The following is a 25,405-nucleotide window of genomic DNA, read 5'->3' on the forward strand; positions in this document are numbered from 1 at the left end:
CCTCCTTGCACATTTGGATGCATGAATGTACACAAGGAAAGGACTTTGTACAGTAGTACATTTTCATTAAATCATTGATCGCTGATAGATGCAGCTGCAGGCAGGGGCCCCATATGCAACCTATATTCAAGCCTCCATTCACTCTAGCCAGAGAGGTCTTTGGGAAAATATATTTGGTAAAATGGTGCAGTTGAAATTTCCACAGTGATTTTTTTCCAATGCAAATGCATAATCACCAGTATGATAGATACAGTCCGATGTTGCAGGTGATTTGTGCATTTTTGCCACTGCAGGAATAACTAAGGGGTTTATTCTGTTTGGTACTGTGGGACCGTATACGGGTGGATCGGGCTTTTTTTTTCATCTGCGCATGCGTAGCTTTTGCAATGCGCATGTGCGGTGACCTCACACCACTCACAGACGGGTGCGAAAAAACCTGTCCGCAAGAGTACGGTCATTGTGGGCGGCATGTGGGCGTATTTATGGGAGCGGCCGGAATAATGAGGAAAACTGGGCGTAAACATGGGTGTACACGGGGATGTGGACACAAAATGCATGGTGCCACAACCGCCTAGATCGGCAAATGCACCGTGCATTTTGGCCCAAAAACAGGCGGACGCCAAAGATAGCTCAAGACCACCCCTAGAGATACCATATGAGAGCGGACGCCTGGGTCTGCTAATTAACGCTGATTACTAGTCAAACACATACACCTGAATGTAATAAGCAATGCTGCAGGCTATTAAGTGAAAACCATTATTTCACTACCTGCAAGCCACACACAGCCCTCAAACACATTGGAAGCTTATCTTTCTACACTTCTCAACATGTAAAGGTTGGTTTAATTTTAGGTAATATTCACTCTAATATCTGGTTATATCTGTCAAGGTCGTTATTTTATAACCATCTACGCCCATTCAGAAAGTGTTTTTTTTCTACTTTAAAAAGCAGGACACTCAATTCACAGGAGTCGACATGTGTCAACTTTTTCACTGTAACACAAACATACCAGTTTTTAATTATGGAAAAGACACATAAACCACGTCTAAGAGCAACAATGATGTTTTTGGACTCAATTTCTACTTGCAATGTGGCGTACGCTCTGATGTACGCCAGGTATCGGTGGCTAAGAGGGAGATCTATCCGTACACGGTGGCGTACGCTCAAGTGTACGCCACTCCCCATTGTCGGTGTTTGTGACCGTCTGTGTGCGGCTGTTCTGTGGGCAGACTTTCGCTCACCGCGAGCGTACGTAAAATGTACGGTGTGAAGGGCCGTACGTACGTTTCACCGACCTAACCAGAATAAGGCCCTAAGAGTATTCTGTAATAGAATACGGGTGCACCCGGATTGTGCAGTGTGGGTCCTCCTGAACAGATGTGCACTGCACACCATTATATATATACCAATGATGGCAAAAATGCAGGCGCGTCACGGTCATTTCTTTGCATGTCATTGGGTTAATTTGCAAATTTGTACTCAAGCAGCATGTCTCTGGTAACTCTGATTAGGATTACAGCATCTGTGAAATATTTTGACCAAAAGGACTAAATGTCTTTTCCTATTCTGTAGTTGTTTTTTCCTATTCTGTAGTTAATTTTGCATTTGATTTTAAAGGTGATTTTGAAATGGATATTTCAATTAGAACACAAAATCAACATCTAATTCAATTGAAAATTGAAATCGAATGCAAAATCGTACATAAGTAAATGTGGTATTGAATGACTGAAAACAAGTTCCATTTGGTTTGATTTCAGTCGATTTAAATCAAACATCAAATCAAACTTTAGTATATATTATCAAACGGAACACTACAGAAATCAAAGTATTACATTATTTATTTATTTTAATTTCTAAACATCTTATGTCTTATTCTTTCCTTTTAACATAAATTATTGTAAATACAGATTGAGTACCGAAGAAAGGGTTTTTGACTCTGAGTTGCGCTGGGTTGTGTGTGCAGCACCACCAAAATTCCTCCTGTTAGTGAGGAACGGTGTAGTAATCAGGGAAGTGGGGGGTGATTGGGGTGCGCTACCTAGTATAGAAACTGTACCTCCCAATAAAACATTACAATTTCAAAACAGAATACACATTTCTGAAATAGTGTTCTTGTATTTGAGGATGTTCCCAATGAATAAGCTCAGTCCATCTCTGGGTAAATAGTTCTTTTATTGGTAAAGAAACCCGACGCGTTTCGTCTCTAAGACTTCATCAGGGGTAAGAACCAATGGGTGAGTGGATTTTGTGTGGCTGGTCCTATTTGAAATTTCTGCTGATCACAGCTGATGCAAATAAAATAAATATCACCAAGTCCTTCTTGATGGGGCTCAATTAAATGGAAATTTCTCAGTTGAGAGTCTAGTGTAGGTTCTTATCAAGAACAATATCAGGACGCTCTCTCTGCAGTATCCTCCTCGCTCTGCATTCAAAATGAGAATGAGCACCCCTTATCCAAAATGCTCGGGACCAGAAGAATTTTGGATAACAGATTATTCCATATTTTGGAATATTTTTATATTTGAAAGAGTTATCTTGAGGTATCTTGCATTTATGATGTATGAGCACCTCAAACACATGAAATGCACACAAATATATTTTATTTGTGCATGAAACAAGGTTTTAAAATATGAAGCAAAGTTTGTGTACAATCTCAGACACTAAATTTGAATGCCAAGTAACCATGCCCTTGAACATATTTAGTGCCAGTTAGATGTTATTTCCCCAGTAGTGCCAGTTAAAGAATGTAGCCAGTAGGTTTTTAGCAAAAAATGAAAAATAAAACTACATTTTGGAGACTATGGTTTTCGGAGTAATTTGAATAATGGATATCTGAATAAGGGATACTCAACCTATATTATTATTCCCTGCCTGAGTGGAGCTTACAATCTATATTCTCTACCACATGTACACGTACACGCACACACAGACATTCTAGGGTTAATTTTTGTTGGAAGCCAATTAACCTATCTGTATATTTTTGAATTGTGGGAGGAAACTGGAGTACCCGGAGTAAACCCACGCAAGCACGGGGAGAACATACAAACTCCGCACAGTTAGGGCCATGGTGGGGATCGAACACATGACCTCAGCGCTGTGAGGCAGTAATGCTTACTATTACACCATCCGTGCTGAGTACGGATAGAGGACAATAATTAAAGTGGAAGATTCTGTTGATCTTCCCTTCTAAAACCCACTATAAATGATTCAACTCCTTTGTAACAAAGACACATTTTATTTAAATATATTATTAAAGGTTTTAATCTGAAAAAATGACAAGTGCCCACACAACACCCTATGCGAAAGACGTCCGCTAATGATAAATTATAGTATCTAATAAAAGAAAATACCACCATGATTGCTTTCTCTCACTTCTGTACCATTATAATAACACCATGTACCCAAATATTTTAATAAACCTATTTAACAATTATAGGTTTGCATTAGACAGAAGAATGGACCAAACATTGCTGGATGAGCTGTGTAACTCAATACATATCAAACATAAAGGCGTGTACTTTCAAGGAGATATCTTTAAACTGGAAGCCGTGAACGCTATAGAACATATGGAAATTAGAGAAAGCGATGTTTTTTTGGTCACCTATCCAAAATCTGGTAAGATAGTTATTTTAAGTAAATGGTTAAGGCAGCTTTATTGTTTACCTTTTTTATTAGTATTTCTGTGACAATCGCCATGGGTTATGACAATTCCTTAAAGTCACGTGTCATTACTGTATGAATTCTCTACAATGGAGTAGCTTCATGGTTTTAGTGGCCCCATCTTCTGCTTCATGTGGTCTCCCCCACACACCTAATCACCTAAAACCTCAGTGAAAGATTATTTAAGTTTCTGACTTTTAATTCTTTTTTATTTTCTTGAAGTCAATCTGTGCATCTCATAATAGTATATCTTGTTATTTACCTTTGTTTTGCTTTGTAACCTAATGCTGACAGCAGTGTCAGATTAAGGTCTAAATGGGCCTGGAGCTTAAAAAATTATCAAGGGCCTATTATGGGCAATAATATATATATGTATCCCCAATATTCCAATTCGCGCTATGCCTCTTTACAAATTGTTTTCAGTATAATCTAATTTACAATTATGTATAAGGCAGCCTCACCACTAAGTTCCCCGAGGGGTAGAGAACAACCACAGCCCAATGTTTTTACCCAATAGTGGTATGGCGCCAAATTGAATTACAAATGTCCAAATACACTATTTCAAGATCCACATCCAGTGAAGTAAGTCGGAGTTGTTTAGTTCCAATATTTCTTTTATTCAACTTCACGGGGTAGTACTTGATAAAAACGGAACTAAACAACTCCGATGTGGATCTTGAAATAGTGTATTTGGACATTTGTAATTCAATTTGGCGCCATACCACTATTGGGCCTGTCACAGACCATATTATGCTCTCTGACGAAGCCGCTGATTGTTATTAGGTGGAGAAACACGTTAGGGTGACTTATTGCATCTCTGGTACCAGTTATTTTATGTGGACAGCTGTATCTCCACCATTAGCAACCCCTGGACGACTGAATTGGAAGTGCTAACCCAGCCTTGGACTGAATTGCTACATCTCTGAATCAGGTGGCTTTCTGCTGATCCACAAGTATATCCATATTAAATCAGCATCGCTGCTACAAAGGAGTGGTAACTATAAAACCCAACTCTACAATTGCGATATTTTAGGGAAATAACTGACGTCTAATTACTAACTACCATGGACTAACCAAAATTCCGTCTTTGTGCTTTCTGCACTATTAACAAAAAAATACTAACAACAACTGTGTAGAGACATTCCTGCTGCTATACTAAACAAAACTAAAAGTGAAAAATCTTTCTCTCTCCATACATAGCCTAATCTGGAGTGGCTTTTTTATTGTCATTTTATATCATTTCTGTATGATTTTTTGTGTATTTTCTATGATTTTTTGTATGTTTCATTTATTCATTTTTATGAGTTAGAATTAAATATATTATTTTATCTTATCTTGCATACTGCATTTCATCTATGCTACTTGAACTTTGCATAATTACCATCAAATCAACTAAATGAGCATATAGTGACCTCTACTGGTGACAAAGTATAACTAGAATTGTTTGACATTCGAGCTACATAGGAGGTATCTCAGGCTCCAGCGCAGTATTTTTCTTTTTGTTTCTTTCAGTTCTATATTATGTGGTAAAGTACCCACATCTGTACTGCAGCTCACACTTGAGATTCCTTACCAACAGATACTTATTCAGGATATCCCTTTGATACCTTGGACTGATTTCTACATTGTGCTCCTAAGCACATAGGGGGTTATTCTAGTCCATTCTTTCTGACAAAATCCTTCTTAGATGGACAAAACCATGTGCACTGCGGGTGGGGCAGATGTAACTTGTGCAGAGAGAATTAGATTTGGGTGGGGTTTTTCTTCAAAGTGAGATCTATATTGCAGTGTAAAATCATGCAGTCAGTATTTTCCCTGCACAGAAACAAAATAACTCACCCAAATCTAATTCTCTCTGCACATGTTACATCTGCCCCCCTGCAGTGCACATGGTTTTGTCCATCTAAGAAGGATTTTGTCAGAAAGAATGAACTAGAATAAACCCCTTAGGGTGCGGTCTTTTAAGGCAAAGAGATGAATTTGAGAGATCTCCTACACAGTTTGTGGGTGGGGCTGTATAGTTTAATGGAGATTTAAATGGAAGTTGCCAGTGATGGTAAAAAAGTTTCTCAGATTAAAGTAGTACTGTCCACCATGAAAGGTTTGAACCGTCTCGGAATGGGTGTGGTCTTTTAAGGCAAAAAGATGGGTTTGCATAAAATCAAATGTAGTATTCTTCAGGTTCAGTTTTTATGACAACTACTGTTTATTCATTGTATGTTTAGCCACAAAGTGGTACATTTAGCGCACCCCTATTCCCTTTTCTATCTCTTCTCTCACTGTATCTTCACTGACAGCAGGGTACTATAGAGGTGCTGCTCCTTTCAGCGCATTATTGGGGCCACTATCTTTTCTCTCTCTCTCTCTCTCTCTCTCTCTCTCTCTCTCTCTCTCTCTCTCTCTCTCTCTCTCTATATGTATATATATATATATATATATATATATATATATTTGCCTTCCAGAAGCAGAAAAGTGAATTCCTATTAAAGGAAGAACCAGCACAAGACGGAAAAGCTTTTGCTTCAAACTTTTATGAGCATTATTAGATTTTTGAAAAATCTGATAATGCTCATAAAAGTTTGAAGCAAAAGCTTTTCCGTCTTGTGCTGGTTCTTCCTTTAATAGGAATTCACTTTTCTGCTTCTGGAAGGCAAATCTATAATCCCTCATTACCGGGCACGGACACTTTATGGAATCCAGCAGCGTTGTGCGTACTAATATTATGTATATATTACCAGTGTTTCATTGGATATAGCATGCACCGCCATTTTATATCTGTTTGTATATATGTACATTATTTTTAGCCACTATAGTATTACTGTGTATACTTAATTGGTTAAAAGTGTGTAGCTCTCTTCTCCTACCATGGATTTTGATTTATGTGATATTACAGGAACTAAAAGGTTTTTAGACAAAGATGTAAACAAAATATTATTCAGTGGCACGGATGCACTAGCCTTTGATGTGGAGACTCCCAGTGAGGTGAACAGTGATTTAATTAAGCTTAAGAGGAGGCTAGTGGAATTGGAGATGCATGGCCTCACTCTGTCACAATACCACAAAGATGGCTTAATCCCTCGTGGTTTTAGAATTAAAAATCAGCCAACACTGGGACGCTCCAACAAGGAATTCTGCAAGCAGTGGTGCCTCATACTGAACCAATGTAGTTTTGACCTTATGGTATCCGTAATACAGCAGGTTAATGCGGCTATGGACATGGTTAGGAAAGAAATTGCTGCATGTGAGGCTAATGGATTGGAGATTTTAAGGAATGATACCAGCAATGAGTGGTTATCTAAGATAGAAGAGAATGTTAACAATTTTAAGTCAGAATTACTATCCTTTAAAAAAGCAAAATATAGGAAAGTAAAAGAGGACTATAAAGAGATGAGGGTGTACCCATGGCTTATGAGACAAACACAGAGACGCACATGGCGTGACAATAGATCGCAGGGCAGAAGAAGAAGAGAGGCTATCTTTACGGATATAGACTCCCAGACGTCACAAAGTGACTCTGAACAAACACAAAAAGGTGGTTCTACTTTTTTAGGGGGAAAGGCTCAGTCCAGAGTCAACCCCTCAAGAGAGGTAAAAAATCTTGTAGGAGAGGGGGTATCAGGCACAAAAGGAAAAGGACAGAAGGGGCGGTATGCGAAGTAGTAGTCTTTAATTTGTCTAATTATGCTCCCACTGAAATAGAAATGCAGGTGCTCAACAAGGGATTTTCCTTTGTGGAGACCTTTCGACAGGCCCCGTTTGATTTAGAGGTTGAGCTGTATAAATTTAATAGACAACTAAGATTAAAAGATTTTTTCTTAAAACATCCACAGACTCCGCCCCCTTTGAAGGCCCAATCCCAAACACCATTTAAAGCCAAGAGCTCCTTTGATCCTCCCTCTACTAGTGCCTCAATTGACACCTTTACTCGCTTAATCCGTCAGGATATCATGCCCTTCATGAAAAATAGTAAAAGAAAATATTCTAATTTAAGTAATGAAGAGAGCAGAGCTGTAGAATCATTGCGAGACAATGATGGGATTATCATACGCCCCGCTGACAAAGGCGGGGGTGTGGTAATCCTTAATCGTGAGGATTACATTAGCGAGATAATGAGGCAACTGAGTGACACAGAATGTTATGAATTACTGCCCACGGATCCCACAGAACGGTTTAAGAGAGAAATTGACAGCACTATAAAAATGGGTGTTGAACAGGGTTGGATAGATGAGTCCACAGAGAAATTTTTATACCAGGATTTCCCTAAAATACCCCTGATATACATTTTACCCAAAGTGCACAAGACCTTGGTCTCCCCCCCCAGGGAGACCAATTATATCATCATTAGGCTCTCTGGGACAACCATTGTCACAATATGTCGATTATCTGTTACAACCAGTAGTCAGAAATAGTCCCTATTTTGTTAAGGATACTACTGATTTTTTGAATAAAATTGACTTACTTGGGAAGCCACCAAAAGATTGTATTCTCGTGACGCTAGACGTCACGAGTTTATACACAAACATTATGCATGAAGAGGGCTTACAAGCCATTCGTAGCATTGTCAGTACCTGTCCACACTATGAGGGTCCACCCATAGAATATCTTATACTATTGATAGAGGCAATTTTAAAGAAAAACTATTTTTTGTTTAACAACATGTTTTTCTGCCAACGTAAAGGGACGGCGATGGGGTCGAATATGGCCCCGTCGTACGCAAATATCTTTATGTATGACTATGAGGTGTCTAAAATATTGGCCAACAACAGATTTTATGAATATATATCGATGTATTTATGATACATCGATGATATCTTCATGGTGTGGACGGGCTCTCTGACTCTGCTACATGAATTTATTGATCATTTGAACGTACTGCCTGGGTCCATTAGATTCACTTTGAATGCTAGTCATAGTAGAATTGATTACCTAGATGTGACGGTACATGTAAGAGAGAACTGTTTTGCCACTACGCTCTTTAAAAAACCAACGGACAGAAACACTCTCTTATTGGCTGGGAGCTTTCATCCGCAACCTCTCAAAAACGGGTTGCCTTTCTCTCAGCTAATTAGAGCTGTACGGAATACCTCAGATTTGAGTAAACTTGAGGAAACAATAGACAAAATGTGCCAAGATTTTAAATCCAGGGGTTATTTAACTAAGGATCTGGCAGATGCCAAGAAACGTGCCATGAACCTGAAAAGACAGGATCTTCTGTCACCCAGCACAAAGAAAAGTACAGACTCTAAAATTGTGTTTTCCAGCACATACTCAATTGCTTCAAAAGAAATTCGCAAGGCAATCACAAAACATTGGCATATCATCCAAACAGACCCAGTTCTGGGGGCCAGTTGTAGCTCCATGCCATTATTTTGCTACAAAAGGAGTCGAAACCTTAAACAGAGGATGCTATACACAGATGTGAGTCCTAGAATAGGACCTTAACAAAATTGGCTGAGCAAGTCTGTGGGATCCTTTCGATGCACAGGATGTGCAAATTGCAAGTTTATTAAGGTAACAGACAGCTTTGTACACCCTAGAACAGGCAAAACATACAAATTAAAAACAAGGATGAATTGTGAGACACGTTTTGTGGTTTACATGATTATGTGCCCTTGCAAGCAAATATATGTTGGAAAAACAATACGCATGCTTAAAGAAAGAATCTCCATGCACCGGAGTTCCATTAAAAAAGCAGGGATAAAGATGGAGCCTGGGACTCCACCAGTGGCCAAGCATTTCATACAATGTGGACATTGTCTTAGTGACTTTACATTTATGCCACTGGAGCACGTAACGTCCATGAGGAGAGGTGGAGATCGACATGGTAAATTGTTACAGAGAGAGTGTTTCTGGATATATGAGCTGGACTGTATGAGCCCAAATGGACTTAATGAAGAGTTCTCGTTTGTACCGTTCCTATAGAGTAGGGGAATCTTTCTAATTATAACATGACCAAATAGTGTAGCTATTGACCCATGGCAGAGTACGACTTTTTTCATTCATTCATTTCTTTTTCATATTTTTCTTATTTTTGCATAATGAGTTTATGTGTTTTTTTATGTGTAATTTTTTTCTATATATATGCATTGTATTGTATACTTCTTTATTTTTTGGATCTTGTGCCCCACATGCTGTGGTGTATAGAGTGATTAAGTTAATAGACTTGGTAGCGCCTTTTCAAAGGGGAACGGATCTGTTATGAATCCGTAACTAAGATATGTTTGTATATGCGCGTTACTATAGTAACGGAAGTGACGTTTTTCATTTCTGCACCAGGGAACCCTTGTACGTTCCCCGCTACAGTGTATGGGTGGACGGAGACTAGAGGCGGACGTCATAGCCAGGCGCATGCGCCGGCGTCTGACGTCAGTCTAGGAATCCGGAAACTATACACTCGCGGGAAAGCTGACGAGCGGACCAGGTGCATGCACAGGTGAGTAATCACATTTTTCTCTTTTTAAGTAACATAGCATTGGACATTTGAGTCAGATCATTTTTCCCTTTGAGAAAGGTGCACAAGGCACCGAAACGGTCCGTCAGGGGACCTTCTACTGACCACGGCCACAGCTTGGACATACAGTAAGATTGTTTTGCCTGAAGGGTGTTGGACATTCATGGTCCTAATTTGCTGTCATATGTTACCTCACTGTGATGCCGGACATTGTCTTTGAAAAATCTGATAATGCTCATAAAAGTTTGAAGCAAAAGCTTTTCCGTCTTGTGCTGGTTCTTCCTTTAATAGGAATTCACTTTTCTGCTTCTGGAAGGCAAATCTATAATCCCTCATTACCGGGCACGGACACTTTATGGAATCCAGCAGCGTTGTGCGTACTAATATTATGTATATATATATATATATATATATATATATATATATAGTATTCGGTGCTGGACAAACAGCGGCACTCCAAAGGATTTTACAAATCAACAATGTGTTTAATAAAACCGACGTTTCGGGGGCCATAAACGGAACCCCTTCTTCAAGGTGTATAAACAGTGCAGTAAAGTAAGATCCTACCTTAAATACCGGAGGAATGTATGTGCCTCTCCGTCCGTGCAGGGAACCAGCCTGGGCATCTGACGTCATGTCCGGCGCTGCGGTGTGCGAGGAGGCAGGTTGTCATGGGAACAGGACGCTGCTGTAGGTTGAATAGGCTGAGGATGCGCTCAGCTTTACCTAGGAGATTGGCCAATGTTTGTCAGTGCTCAGCTGTTCCGCGCACGGGCTCGAGGCTGTGGAAACAAAAAGAAGTGATAATTATACAGTGTTGTGCACGTAACAGCTAAATAAAGTGAACACAGTGCAATGGGTGATATAATGATGAAAATAAGGGACATAGCTATGTGCTACAGATTACATGAAGTGCTCATGCATATAAGAGGGTGATCTAGTCGTAAGTGGGCTATCTGATGATGAGGGACAGTCCAGTGTACAAGCTGTATCTGGGGGGGCACTGCTGAGGGGAAACTAATATGACATAAAACGTCACTCGTCCATGAATCAAACTAAATGCTGGGATCTAGATAAACAGGTTCAGTTGGAGTCTGTCATTGAGACCATGGGGTTTGCTGCACCCCAAATGAAATATCCATCTAGTCTCTCTCCGCAAAAGAGCTCCAGCTCTGTCACCTCCCCGCTTGTAGATGGGTTCATGGTCGATTACCATGTGTCTGAGTTCGGAAAGTTTGTGTCCCTTTTCACTGAAGTGCCTCGCCACGGGTTGGTCCGAGGCTTTGCCGTTTATGGCCGACCGGTGTTGGGCCATTCTTTTGCGCATAGTGCAGGTGCAGGTCTTGCCTACATAGGAGGTGGCAGGGGCATGTGATGCATATATCGCATACGTGGAGAGGCAGTTCAGTACATATTTGCATATTTGATGGGTGCTTACAATGTTAAATGCACCCCCACTAGCAACGCAAACCTGAAGCCTGGCGAGCGCAGCGAGCCCACGAGGGGCGGCAGTACGCGTCCTCCGACCTTTTCATACCCCCACTATCCACGTCGGCGTGGAGGTGATGTTAGATAGTGTGGCGACGCAGCGAGCCACCGAGCCCGAAGCGTGGCGAGCCCCGCGAGGGGACGCGTACATGTATTCCGCCACGCTTCGGGCTTGGTGGCTTGCTGCGCTCGCCACACTATCTAACATCGACTCCACGCCGACGTGGATAGTGGGGGTATGAAAAGGTCGGAGGACGTGTAACGCCGCCGCTCGCCACGCTTTAGGTTGGCGTTGATCCTGGGGGTGGTGTTAACAATGGGGGGCCATTTAACATTGTAAGGACCCATCAGGGTGCTTGTACAATAAAAAATCATATGCCATTGCATGGTATGCCATTGTATGGCATACGATACGATGCAATATTTTATTGTACAATATCGCATCGCATACCATATTAACTGTTATGGTATACAATGCGATGGGCACCGTGCTAGGAAACAAGTACCAAGGCTTCTAATAAATTATAAATTACCTGCTTTTTGCCAAAGGGGTTAATGTCCATTGCCAGGGGCTATTGCTTGTTGTCAAGGGGAGTTAATGTCTGTTGCCAGGGGTTCTTGCTCGTTGCCAAGGGGGGGGTTAATGTCCTTTGCCAGGGGTTCTTTCTCATTGCCAAGGGGTAAATATGCATTGCCAGGGGTTATTGCTTGTTGCCAACCGGTTTATATTTGTTCCCAGGGGTTAATGCTCATTGCCAAGGGGGGTTAATGTCCGTTGCCAGGGTTTCTTGCTCGTTGCCAAGGGGGGGTTAATGTCCATTGCCAGGGGTTCTTGCTCATTGCCAAGGGGTTAATATGTGTTGCCAAGGGATTATTGGATGTTGCCAAGGGGTTAATGCTCATTGCCAAGGGGGAATTATTTCCGTTGCCAGGGGTTCGAGCTCGTTGCCAAGGGGTTAATATGTGCCCGGCCACCAGCCCGTAAGCTGCTGCTGCCCCTGCCTTACCCTGCGCACAGAGAGACAGATACTAGAAGTTGTTTTTCACTTCCAGCGTCTCTGACAGGGAGCACAGCCCGGCAGCGTTACCAGGAAGTGAAGAGCTGTGCTTCCTGACAGACGCTAGAGGTGAACTATGACTTCTAGCGTCTGTCTCAGTCTCTGTGTGCAGGGGAAGGACAGACAGGGAAGGCAGGGGCAGCCGTAGCTGACGGGCTGCCGGCTAGACACATGGGCTGCCAGTGCGGCAGCTATTGAAGTGAGGTGAGGACTGCTGGCAGCCGGAATGCCCTGTGGCTGTGAGGAACCAGGCCGGCCGGCACACATGACAGGCCGGCCGGCAGACATGACCAGCCGGCCCGACAGAGGGTGGATTAGGCCGGCACAGCAGGATTTCTCCCAGTATCCCGGTGGCCCAATCCGCTCCTGACCCTGGTAATAGAAGAAAAAGAAAAAGCGGAAATATTCAAGGAATTTTTTGCTTCAGTATTTACAGTACAAAGGAAGAATCTTTAGAAGATCTACCACAGATTAAATGCTTGGATCTTAAATGCTCCCAAACTCTATGTTTGAGTGAGGAAATAGTCAAAAATAGATTACAGAACCTAAATAGTAACAAATCTCCTGGCCTGGATGAAATACAGCCTAGGATATTAAAATAATTGAGTTCTGTCTTAGCACTACCATTATATATTATATTAAATGAATCATTAAACTAGGGACTGGCATATAGCTAACATAGTACCAATATGGTAGCAAAACTAACCCTGAAAATAATAGACCGGTCAGCCTTACATCCATTGTGGGGAAAATATTAAAAAGGAATAATAAAACATAATATCCCAAATTTCTTTTTAAGTAAAGGATAGTAAAGGAATGATTTTGCACAATTTCAGTTGATTACGACCATTTGGGTCCATATGTCATCTGCAAAGTGCCCCATCGTTTGTGTTTTCCATCCGATCCGATGCATGGTCCTGTGAGTGTTGGATAGGAGCCCCTAGGTCGGTCATACTGCACCAGTGATTGATCGGAATAGGATAGAAAAAAAAGAAGTGCTTTTTTGTTCTCACAATATATCGCCTGTGATCAGGGGCGGATTGGCCATTAAATTGACGGGGAAGTTTCCCAGGAGGCCGTTTACATTGAGGCCGAGTTGCGGCCGGCCCGGGACCCTCATTATTACACTTTGTATAGTGTATTGTCAAGTGCATTTATAGTGGGAGGCGGCAGCACAATCCCGTGTCCCCGGGCGGCCCTGCCTCCTCTGACTGCTCTATCCAGTCAGAGGAGGCGGGGCCGCCCGTCTCTATGCAGCTCCCCCACTCCCACCCTCGTTGCAGAAGCTGTGGGCATACGGATTGGCTGGCCGTGGCCCGCGGAGGCGGAGCACCTCCCCTTCTTCATATTTAGAGGACGCCCGGCATCATCCCCCTCCCTGCACAGCGTGCCATCAGCGACGTGCAAGCAACTGAGTAAGTTACCCAGAAGAAGGTGCGGTGGCCTTGATAGGGGAGCAGCCAGGAGTTGTGTTAGGGGGGAGGGGAGAATTTTAAACATCTATGGAGCGGCAGGAAAGCTGGGGAGGTGTTATCTATGTATCTATCTGCACTATGTTTATTTGTTGGTGGAGGCAGTGGATGGATGTATATGAGAGAGACAGTGTCTGTATGTATGTATGCATGAAGGAGGCAGTGTGTGGATGGATGAATGAGAGTGGTGGTGTATAAATATATGCATGTATGAGGGTGGGGTTAGTATACATGTATGTATGTATGAGGGTGGCATAAATGTATGCTTGTATGAGGGTGGCAGTGTATGTATGTATGTATGTATGTATGTGGGTGGCAGTGTATAAATGTATGTATGAGGGTGGCGTAAATGTATGTATGTATGAGGGTGGCGGTGTATAAATGTATGTATGTATGTATGAGGGTGGCGGGGTATAAATGTATGTACAGATGGGGCCGGGCTCATCTTTGCTGGCGAATCGCCAGAACGTCACCGCTGGCGATCCGCCAGTAGCCCGGCTCGCCATCTGACTGAGATGCGCGTGCGCAGGGGCAACTGGACCCTGTTCGTCTCCGCTTCAGGGTTGGGGGGGTGCGCGGAGGCGGTGGGGACCCCGGGTGACCGCGACAAGCCGGCGGGGACCCGGGGGAAGCCGTCGGAAGGGGACACGCGCGCATCAGATGGCAGGTGGCGGGGGATGTCGGATGGCGTCGCCATCGCCATCCCCTGCAAAGAAGAGCCTGGCTCCATCTGTATGTATGAGGGTGGCGTAAATGTATGCATGTATGAGGGTGGCGGTGTGTAAATGTATGTATGAGGGTAGGGTAAATGTATGCATGTATGATGGTGGCGGTATATAAATGTATGTATGTATGAGGGTGGCGTAAATGTATGCATGTATGATGGTGGCGGTGTATAAATGTATGTATGTATGTATGTATGAGGGTGGCGTAAATGTATGTATGTATGAGGGTGGCGGTGTATAAATGTTTGTATGAGGGTGGTGGTGTATAAATGTATGTATGTATGAGGGTGGCGGTGTATAAATGTTTGTATGAGGGTGGTGGTGTATAAATGTATGTATGTATGAGGATGGCAGTTAGGGTGGCCAATCCCGGGATCGGGATCGGCGGGATCCCGGGATTTGGCCCCTAAAATGCCGGAATTTCAATCCCGGGATTGGAGTTTCCAATCCCGGGATTTCGGGATTAGACTGCGCATGCGCAGTCTAATGCCGGGCAGCGTCTGAGCTAGTGCTCAGACGCTGCCCGGCTTCTCCCGTCCCGGGCAGCGCGGCTCTGCGCAGCGTGACGGCGTCAGAGGTCACGCTGCGCAGGCCACACAAACAACTGCCTCCGGCCGCCTCGACGATACCGCCCACCCAGGCTGCCTGCACTCGCCACTTACCGGACCCCAAAGCATCGCCCGATGATCCAGCCAGCCACCCACCTAGGCTGCATCCTCCTCCATGCCCAGCTCCATCGCCCACCGGCCCAGCCGCACCACAATTGTAAGTAAATATGCGGGCGGCCGGGGCGGGATTTTGTATAGGAAGCCAATCCCGGGATCCCGGGAATCCCGGGATTGGGCATTTTTCAATCCCGGGATTGAAAAAATGCCCCGGGATTGACTTCCCTAATGGCAGTGTATAAATGTATGTATGAGGGTGGGGTAAATGTATGCATGTATGATGGTGGCGGTGTATAAAAGTATGTATGAGGGTGGCGGCGTATAAATGTATGTATGAGGGTGGCGGTGTATAAATGTATATATGTGGGTGGCGTAAATGTATGATGGTGGCGGTGTATGAATGTATGTATGAGGGTGGCGGTGTATAAATGTATGCATGTATGATGGTGGCGGTGTATAAATGTATGTATGAGGGTTGCGGTTTATAAATGTATGTTTGTATGAGGGTGGCAGTGTATAAATGTATACGTGTATGATAGGGGTGTGGTATGATTCACCGACAGTCGGGATCCCGACAGTCCTTATACCGACGTCGGGATCCCGACAGTCATTATCCCGACGTCGGGATCCCGACTGCCTGGTCTCAGACAGCGTGGCCAGCGCAACAAAGCCCCTTGCGGGCTCGCTGCACTTGCCACGCTGCGGGCATGGCGGCAAGCTATGCTCGCCACCTATTCTATTCTTCCTCTATGGGGGTCATGGACCCCCACAAGGGAAAATAGCTGACGGCCGTCGGGAACCCGGTTGTTTTAACCGTCGGGATCCCAACATCGGGTTAATGACTGTCCGGATCCCGACTGTCAGGACCCTGTCCGGCAACCATATGATGGTAGTGGTGTATAAATGTATGTATGAGGGTGGCGGTGTATAAATGTGTGCATAAGGATGGCGGTGTATAAATGTATGCATGAGCGTGGCGGTGTATAAATGTATGTATGTATGAGGGTGGCGATGTATAAATGTATGTATGTATTAGAGTGGCGTTGTATAAATGTATGTATGAGAGTGGTGGTGTATAAATGTATGCATGTATTTGGGTGGTGGTGTATAAATGTATGGATCCGCATGATGTTGGCTCTTCGGCGTCCCTAAACATATTTCTCTTTGTGTCTGACTGAACTTGCCATGTGAGCTGTATAATTCCACTGGTGCCGCCATGTGTGCCGTATCAGTCCAGTGGTGCCGTATCAGTCCAGGGGTTCCACCATGTGTGCCGTATCAGTCCAGGAGTTCCGCCATGTGTGTCATCTCAGTCCAGGGCAGCTGGCTCTTTTATTTTTTTTAGCTATTAAAATAATGTATTATTTTTTTCTTACTGCAAGTTTGCTGCTAAGTGTGCCATATCAGTCAAGGGTGCTGCCATGTGTGCTGTACAATTTCAAGGGTGCTGCAATGTGTGCTATATAATTTCAGGGGTGATGTTAGATGTGCTATATAGTTCCAGGGGTGCTCCATGTATACCGTATCAGTCCAGGTGCACCGCCATGTGTGCCGTATCAGTCCAGGGGAGCTGGCTTTTTTTTTTCTTTTTTTTTTATTAAAAGAAAAAAAAATTCTTACTGCAAGGGTGCTGTTAAGTGTGCCAAATCAGTCAAGGGGTGCTGCCATGTGTGCTGCATAGTACCAGACACTATTGATGCTTTAGTCTTGGCTGTCACCAATGTCTAAAGCCCCGTACACACGGGGGGATTTATCGCTGAGCGATATATCGTTTACGATGAGCGATATATCGCTCACGATGAGCGATATATCGCTCACAATATATCGCCAGTGCACACTCCCATTGAGGGCAATATGGTCGCTCAGCAACCATATTGCCCGCGATATTAGACATAATCGCCCCCGTGTGTACACAGCCTTAGTACAGTGATGTAGTAATGCTGCCTACTGTTATGCTGGCTCCACCTATTATTATTTGTTGCCCCCTACATGAGGCCACTTCCAGGAAATTTCCAGGGCCACTTTTAGTCCCCAATCGCGCCCCTGCCTGTGATATGTCATCAGAAGTTTGACTGATGTTTCCTGGACACACCTCTCGGCGGGAGCAAAATATTGGATTGCGGCCCCAGAGAAGTATGTATTTATCAAAACTGCACATGTACACTGTCCAACAATGTACATAATAATAAGAACACTGCCCACTAATACCACTAAAGGCTAACTGTACAGCAATGCTGTACCATTTGTTTCTCTGGGCCCAATGTGTCTTTAACCCCCTTTTGCCCATGTGTTTTCCCGGATTCGGCATGAAAAGCCGGCGGTCGGAATCCCGGGGTTCGAAATCCCGAACGCCGAAATCCTGACAAGGGGGGGACGTGGATTGCCCCACCTTGCGGGCTCGCTGCGCTCGCCACGCAGCGGGCCCGGTGCGCTCGGCACACTATATTTTAAGGAGGACAGAAAAGAGTGCCTTTTCTTGGTGCACCTAGAGAAATAATACTTAGTAAAACATCACTTTTATTGAGTTCATTTAAAATAGTTGCGAAGATATAAAAAGGACTGGACAACACATAAGACAACAAATAGTGATTTTTAAAAAGGATAAGAATCCTCACCTAGCGGGACCCCACTACCCGTTATCACCGTTATTATTTATAATAGATATAGTGTGGCACGGAAGACTTGTTTATATTACCAAAGTCATGTAATGTGGATAAGTCAGGTTTGTAACTTTATCATATACAATGTATCACAATAGTCCTGAGGCTCACTTAGTGCAGCCACCAGCACGCGCTTGAACACGGATGTGATGCCGTTTCAGTGCTGCTGTTAGGCTTGCTGGCGCCAGTAGTTCCACAACCTGCGTTCCAACCGCAGAGCTGAGTCTGAGGTGTGCCTGTGTGCACTCCCTCGCTCATGTGGATCTAGAACAGGCAGGGACACACACGGCTCTGGCGCCAGAGACCGTGTCAGTGTACTGATTGGGGACCGTGTCCAACGGAAACCCCAATGTAGCCAACAACAAATATATATACAGTTTGTAAGTGGGGAGGGGAAAGTGGGGTATTAGACACACTAGGTGTGTAGTTAGTCGAGCGTACGCTTTCGCAAAAAAGCTTCCTCAGGTCCTGAGGAAGCTTTTTTGCGAAAGCGTACGCTCGACTAACTACACACCTAGTGTGTCTAATACCCCACTTTCCCCTCCCCACTTACAAACTGTATATATATTTGTTGTTGGCTACATTGGGGTTTCCGTTGGACACGGTCCCCAATCAGTACACTGACACGGTCTCTGGCGCCAGAGCCGTGTGTGTCCCTGCCTGTTCTAGATCCACATGAGCGAGGGAGTGCACACAGGCACACCTCAGACTCAGCTCTGCGGTTGGAACGCAGGTTGTGGAACTACTGGCTCCAGCAAGCCTAACAGCAGCGCTGAAACGGCATCACATCCGTGTTCAAGCGCGTGCTGGTGGCTGCACTAAGTGAGCCTCAGGACTATTGTGATACATTGTATATGATAAAGTTACAAACCTGACTTATCCACATTACATGACTTTGGTAATATAAACAAGTCTTCCGTGCCACACTATATCTATTATAAATAATAACGGTGATAACGGGTAGTGGGGTCCCGCTAGGTGAGGATTCTTATCCTTTTTAAAAATCACTATTTGTTGTCTTATGTGTTGTCCAGTCCTTTTTATATCTTCGCAACTATTTTAAATGAACTCAATAAAAGTGATGTTTTACTAAGTATTATTTCTCTAGGTGCACCAAGAAAAGGCACTCTTTTCTGTCCTCCTTAAAATATCCTGTCTGTGCCTCTGGTAGCACACCCTCGCATTTACATATATTCAATTAATCAATTATGCTATGAGGGTCCACCCGTTTGTTACAATAAATCTACCTCTGTGCGACTGACAAACCATTCTCTAAACGCTCGGCACACTAATTTATTCTCCCTCCGAGGGTGTCGTGGACTCCCACGGGGGGAGAAAGTGTCGGGATTTCGGCGACGGGATTTTGAACGCCGGGATCCCGACCGCCAATGCTGTACCCTTTGTTTCTCTTTACCCAATGTGTCTTTAATCCCTATTGCCCATTTGTTTTCCCCATCACTGTACCCCAATGATGTACCATTTGTTTCTCTGAGCCTAATTCTAATTCTATACTATTCATGCTTGCTTGATGAAGACACTTTTATTTAAAAAAACAACTTTATTTTTAAAACATATATTAATCAAATGTAACCATATACAAAAACACTAGAGGCATATTTTAAACTTTATATAAAACCATTTGTTGAATGCACTACACCATTGAAATATCTGGGAGTCATGATCCCACTCCATCTGGGTTCCCTATACCTGGGGTAGCCAACCCTAGTCCTCGAGAGCTACCAACAGTGCATGTTTTGCAGGTCTCCTCACAGAATCACAAGTGAGCTAATTAGCTCCATCTGTGGATCTTTAAAATGTGTCAGTGATTAATGAGTGCAGCTGTGCAGCAGCTAGGTTGTCTGGAAAACTGTTGGTAGCTCTCGAGGGCTAGGGTTGGCTACCACTATACATAGCCAACTTTAAACCCATACTGCAATCAATAGCTAAGCTGCTGGAAAGATGGCAGACTCTCCCCCTCACCTTTTATGGTCGGATCACTGTCATTAAGAGTGTAATATTCCCCAAACTTTCCTATCTTTTGCAGATGTTACCCCTCTCCCTTTCAAAAACTGGATCTTGCTCGCTATAATAGAATGGTGTCTGGTTTTATATGGGCAGGAAAGAAACCGAGAATGCCGTTATCCAGGCTATTCCTCCCCAAATCCGAAGGAGGCTTTGGCCTTCCTCAGGCACATATCTTCTCCCAGGCCGCCCTCTTTCGTTATGCTATGGACTGGCTCCTTAATAGAGCTCTCTATACCAATGAGAATTTGGAGTGGGCCCTTTTCCACCCTTATTCCCCAGCTGCCCTTCTTCACGCACCTCATAATAAACTCCCGACAGAGATCAAAGATAATCTCCTTTTTAAAGAAACGTATAGAATGTGGACCTCTATTAACAAAAAAATTGTCAGAAACCCAACCAACACTCCACATGTCAATCTATGGGGAAATCCAAATTTTACACCAGGGCTAGATAACCCATCATTCTTGGAATGGAGACAGGAAGGAATTGCGACTATACACAATGTATTTGACCCGGGGGCGGGGGGGGGGGTTATTATACCTTTCACTGACCTGGCTGGAAAATATCAACTACCTAGATCACAATTTTATATGTATTTGCAGGCACGCCATTATGATCAGACTCTACCCCAACCCTTTACCACCCCAGTCACCCCAAATCCATTATTATCTCTGCTGGCCCCCCATAATGATCTAGGATATCGGATTAGGAACTTATATCAATTAATGGTGGTTCTCCCCAAAGATATACTGCTCCAGACACTCGAAAATAAATGGAAAACAGATTTTCCTTCTCTCCCACCGATACCAACCATTTTGAAAAAATTCCCCAATACCCAGAAGTATCTCCAATCCGCCTCTTTACAAGAGACCCACCTTATATTTCTTAACAGAGTATATGTCTCACAACAACAGAGAAGCCATTTCGTACCGGACAAGCTGGGTATATGCCCGAAATGTAAGTTGACTGGTGCTACATTCTATCATAACTTCTGGGAGTGTGGGCATGTTCGGATATTCTGGAGAAAATGATTGGTCTTTCTAAATACTCTGTTTGATATCCAACTCACATATGACCCCTTGCCTACACTCTTTTTGAATTTCAATTCTTGGAATCTGGGGGCCTAATAAAAAGAAAATTATCCCTCTTCTGTCTTTAATATTGGGTCAGGCCAAGAAATTGATCTTGACTCAATGGATCCATAGATCAGGCCCATCTCTGAATGCACTGAAAAACTCCCTTCTTAACCCCTTCACGACATTTGACGTATATATATACGTCATGGCCGGGAAGTACTTCCCGACCGTTGACGTATATATACGTCATGGCTTAAAACTGTCACTGCGTCTAGAGACGCAGTGACAGAGGGACGATGTCTGCTGTCCCTGACAGCAGACATGTCCGTGCATGCCCAGGGGGGGCTGCGATGCCGCCCCCCCGTCGGCGATCGCTGTGATTGGCTGTTCAGTGTGAACAGCCATTCACAGCGTTTTCTGTGTCACCGGCGAATAACGTTCGCCGGTGACACGGGATCGGAGGTGATTGGTGCTGTAAAGTACAGCACCAATCACCGCGGGGTGTAAGGGTGACACTGGTGTCACCCCACCTCACCCCGCCCGCCCCCAAAGGCCGTGATTGGTCCGTCGGACCGACGGACCAATCACAGCCAAGGAGGGGGGTTTAAACTAACGGTGACTGCACTGCAGACGCCATTCCGGTCTGGAATAGCGTGCAGTGCGGTCACCGTGCCCAGCTGCCGCCAATACTGACCAGAACCCATCCAAATACTTACCTGATCACTGCCTAGATATTGCTTATTCTTGTGACATCTTGTGACATCCTGTGACATCTTGTGCTGCTGCGAGTTATTAGATAGTTATTAGATAGAGAGAGAGATAGAGAGAGATAGAGAGAGATAGAGAGGCCTAGTGCTATATTTTGTGCTGCTGCAGTGTGATAGAGCTATAGATAGAGAGATAGAGAGAGATAGAGAGAGAGAGATAGAGAGAGAGATAGTGACAGATAGTGACAGATTGTGCTATATATTTTTTATATAACTGAAAGAGATATAGAGAGATAGAGAGAGATAGAGAGGCCTAGTGCTATATTTTGTGCTGCTGCAGTGTGATAGAGCTATAGATAGAGAGATAGAGAGAGATAGAGAGAGATAGAGAGAGAGAGATAGTGACAGATTGTGCTATATATTTTTTATATAACTGAAAGAGATAGAGAGAGATAGAGAGAGATAGAGAGGCCTAGTGCTATATTTTGTGCTGCTGCAGTGTGATAGAGCTATAGATAGATAGAGAGAGATAGAGAGAGAGATAGAGAGAGATAGAGAGATAGTGACAGATTGTGCTATATATTTTTTATATAACTGACTGCTGCCCCCCCTTTTGTGCTGATCAGTATAAATTAACTGATCAGCAACTTTTTGGGGGCGCAGGTTTTTTTTTATATATAGATATACCTGTCAGTGCTGCTGCTGCAGTGTCATAGAGTGATAGATAGTGAGAGATAGAGAGATAGAGAGAGATAGTGACAGAGAGTGATAGAGAGTGCTAAATTTTGTGTCTGCTGCCCCCGCCTTTTGTGCTGATCACTATATCTGAGGTGATCAGCAACTTTTTGGGGGTACAGAGGTTTTTTTTTTTATATATACCTGTCAGTTGCTGCCAGTTGCACTGTCAGTTGCACCAAAGGTTGTGCACCTGCTGCCCCTCACTGGTAATCAGTGTCGCATCACTGATCACCTTTTTTTATTTTTTGTGAGTGCTGTGGGGTCATTTTTTTTTTACACACACTGTGATTTTGTGTGTGTCCTGTGGCCACTGTGCGCTGATCAGTGACGTACATCACTGATCAGCTTTTTCGGCACAGGGTTGATCTATTTTTTTTTTTTTTGATCAAATTCCTGTTGCCTTTGAGCGCTGTTCAGTGACGGACGTTACTGACCAACATCTGTGCTCAATTTTTGGCCCAGGACTTTTTTTTTTTTTTTTAACCCCTTCCATTTTTTTTTTTTAACCCCTTCCATTTTTTTTTTTTTTTTTAACCCCTTCCCTTTTTTTTTTTTTAACCCTTCAATTTTTTTTTTTATTATTTTTTTTTTCTGCACTACATACACACCACACACTACATACCCCCCGGGTTGAAATAAAGTTTGTACCCCCCCCCCTACACTATACACGTGTTGAAACATTTCACTACCAGTAACACAAAAATATAAATGGCATCCCAAATGGCATCCCAAATGTCGTCCCAGTCATCCAGGAGAATGTATTCAGTGGAGGAGGCATATGCCATGCTTGCCTCTGACTCTGACACAGCCAGTGAGGCAAGCGGGGAATTTGAAGGATTCGTCTTAAGCTCTTCTTCCTCCTCTGGTGATGAGGGACCCCCTCAAAGACGCCCCCGTAGAGCAGCTGAGACCCCCCCCCCAATAATTGATCTCGTATGGACCCCACCACCAGACAATTTTGAGCCCCAGGTTCCTGAGTTTTTGTCCATCCCAGGAATCCAATTTGATTCAACAGGTCTCAGAGAAATTGACTTTTTCAAATTATTTTTCTCTGATGATTTTATAAATTTAATGGTGGACCAAACTAATTTATATGCCCAGCAGTTTATTGCTCAAAACCCCACGTCATCATTTGCTAGGTGGACCCCTGTAGATGCAGTAGAGATGATGACGTTTTGGGGTCTGGTGTTACACATGGGCATAGTAAAAAAGCCACAAATTAGGCAATATTGGAGTACAGATGTTCTGTACAGCACCCCATTTCACCGTATGGCCATGCCCCGGGCTCGTTTTGAGGCAATCCATAAATTTATACATTACACCGATAATGCACAGTGCCCACCCAGAGATGATCCCACCTTTGACAGGCTATTCAAAGTCAGGCCGGTCATTGATCATTTCAGTGCCAAATTTGCAGAGCTATACATCCCTGATAAATGTATTAGTATCGACGAGTCCCTTATACATTTTAAAGGAAGGGTTAAATTCCGCCAGTACCTTCCCAGTAAGAGGGCAAGGTATGGCATAAAAATGTATAAGCTGTGTGAAAGCACCACAGGGTACACCCACAAGTTTAGGGTATATGAAGGGAAGGATTCAAGAATTGAACCACCAGAATGCCCCCCCTCCCTCGTAGGTGTTAGTGGAAAAATTGTCTAGGATTTAATGCACCCCTTCCTGGATAAGGGTTATCACCTCTATGTGGATAACTTTTACACCAGCATCCCCCTGTTTAAGGCCCTTGGTTCAAGAGGTACAGCAGCTTGCGGTACTGTGCGCAAGAACCAAAGAGGCCTCCCCAAAACGCACATTGCCCAAGTAATGAGAAGGGGTGAAAGCAGGGGAATATGCACTGAAAATATGTTGTTGGTCAAATATAAGGACAAGAGGGATGTCCTTATACTGACAACAATTCATGGAGACAGTACCACCTCCATCCCTGTACGAGGTACCAGTACCCACACCTCAAAACCAAATTGTATCCTAGATTACAATAAGTACATGGGCGGAGTGGATCTTTCAGATCAGGTACTGAAGCCGTACAGTGCCCTGCGGAAAACAAATATCTGGTACAAGAAGCTGGCCGTGTATATCATCCAGATGGCACTGTATAACGCTTACGTGCTATTCCGTTCTACCGGCCAGAGGGGGACATTTATGCACTTTCAAGAGGAAGTCATAAAGAGCCTAATATTTGGGAATCAGCAGGCAGAGGGCCCCAGTACTTCTAGTACTGGCCCCCGTATTGTACCAGGGCAGCATTTTCCCAACGAAATCCCCTCCACTGCAAGAAAGGGCAGGACACAAAAAAGGTGCAAAGTTTGCTATAAAAAGGGAATAAGAAAGGATACTATTTTCCACTGTGAAACTTGCCCCGACAAACCCGGCCTATGTATAAAGGAGTGTTTCAAAATATACCACACATCTATGGATTATTAGGTTTATCATTTCACCGTGCTTCGGGGGTCTTGCTAATGCCACATAGCACCCACCATTCATTCCACCAGAATCTGAGCTGCAAAATCCAAAAATCACTCATTCCCTTCTGAGTCCTGCCATGCACCCAACTGGTATTTTTTGGTCACATGTGAGGCATTGCCGTACTCTGGAGAAATGGGGGCACAGATTTTGGGGTGCTTTGTCTCCTTCATTCCTTGTGAAAATGAAAAATTTTGAGCCA

General features: G+C 43.7%; 1 protein-coding gene across 2 annotated transcripts in view; it reads left to right on the plus strand.

Annotated features, from left to right (window-relative positions):
- Positions 1–25,405, plus strand: part of LOC146063927 (amine sulfotransferase-like) — a 100,193-nt gene that overhangs the window by 46,163 nt on the left and 28,625 nt on the right. For both annotated transcript variants that reach the window (XM_083176848.1, XM_083176850.1), the window contains exon 2: positions 3,437–3,615. In XM_083176848.1, coding sequence (XP_083032974.1) covers positions 3,456–3,615 — 160 coding nt within the window. In that variant the 5' untranslated portion in view covers positions 3,437–3,455. The remainder of the gene's footprint in view (positions 1–3,436; positions 3,616–25,405) is intronic.

This window comes from Crinia signifera, chromosome 3 (assembly GCF_055691185.1).
Source record: "Crinia signifera chromosome 3, ASM5569118v1, whole genome shotgun sequence".
Lineage (NCBI taxonomy): Eukaryota > Metazoa > Chordata > Amphibia > Anura > Myobatrachidae > Crinia > Crinia signifera.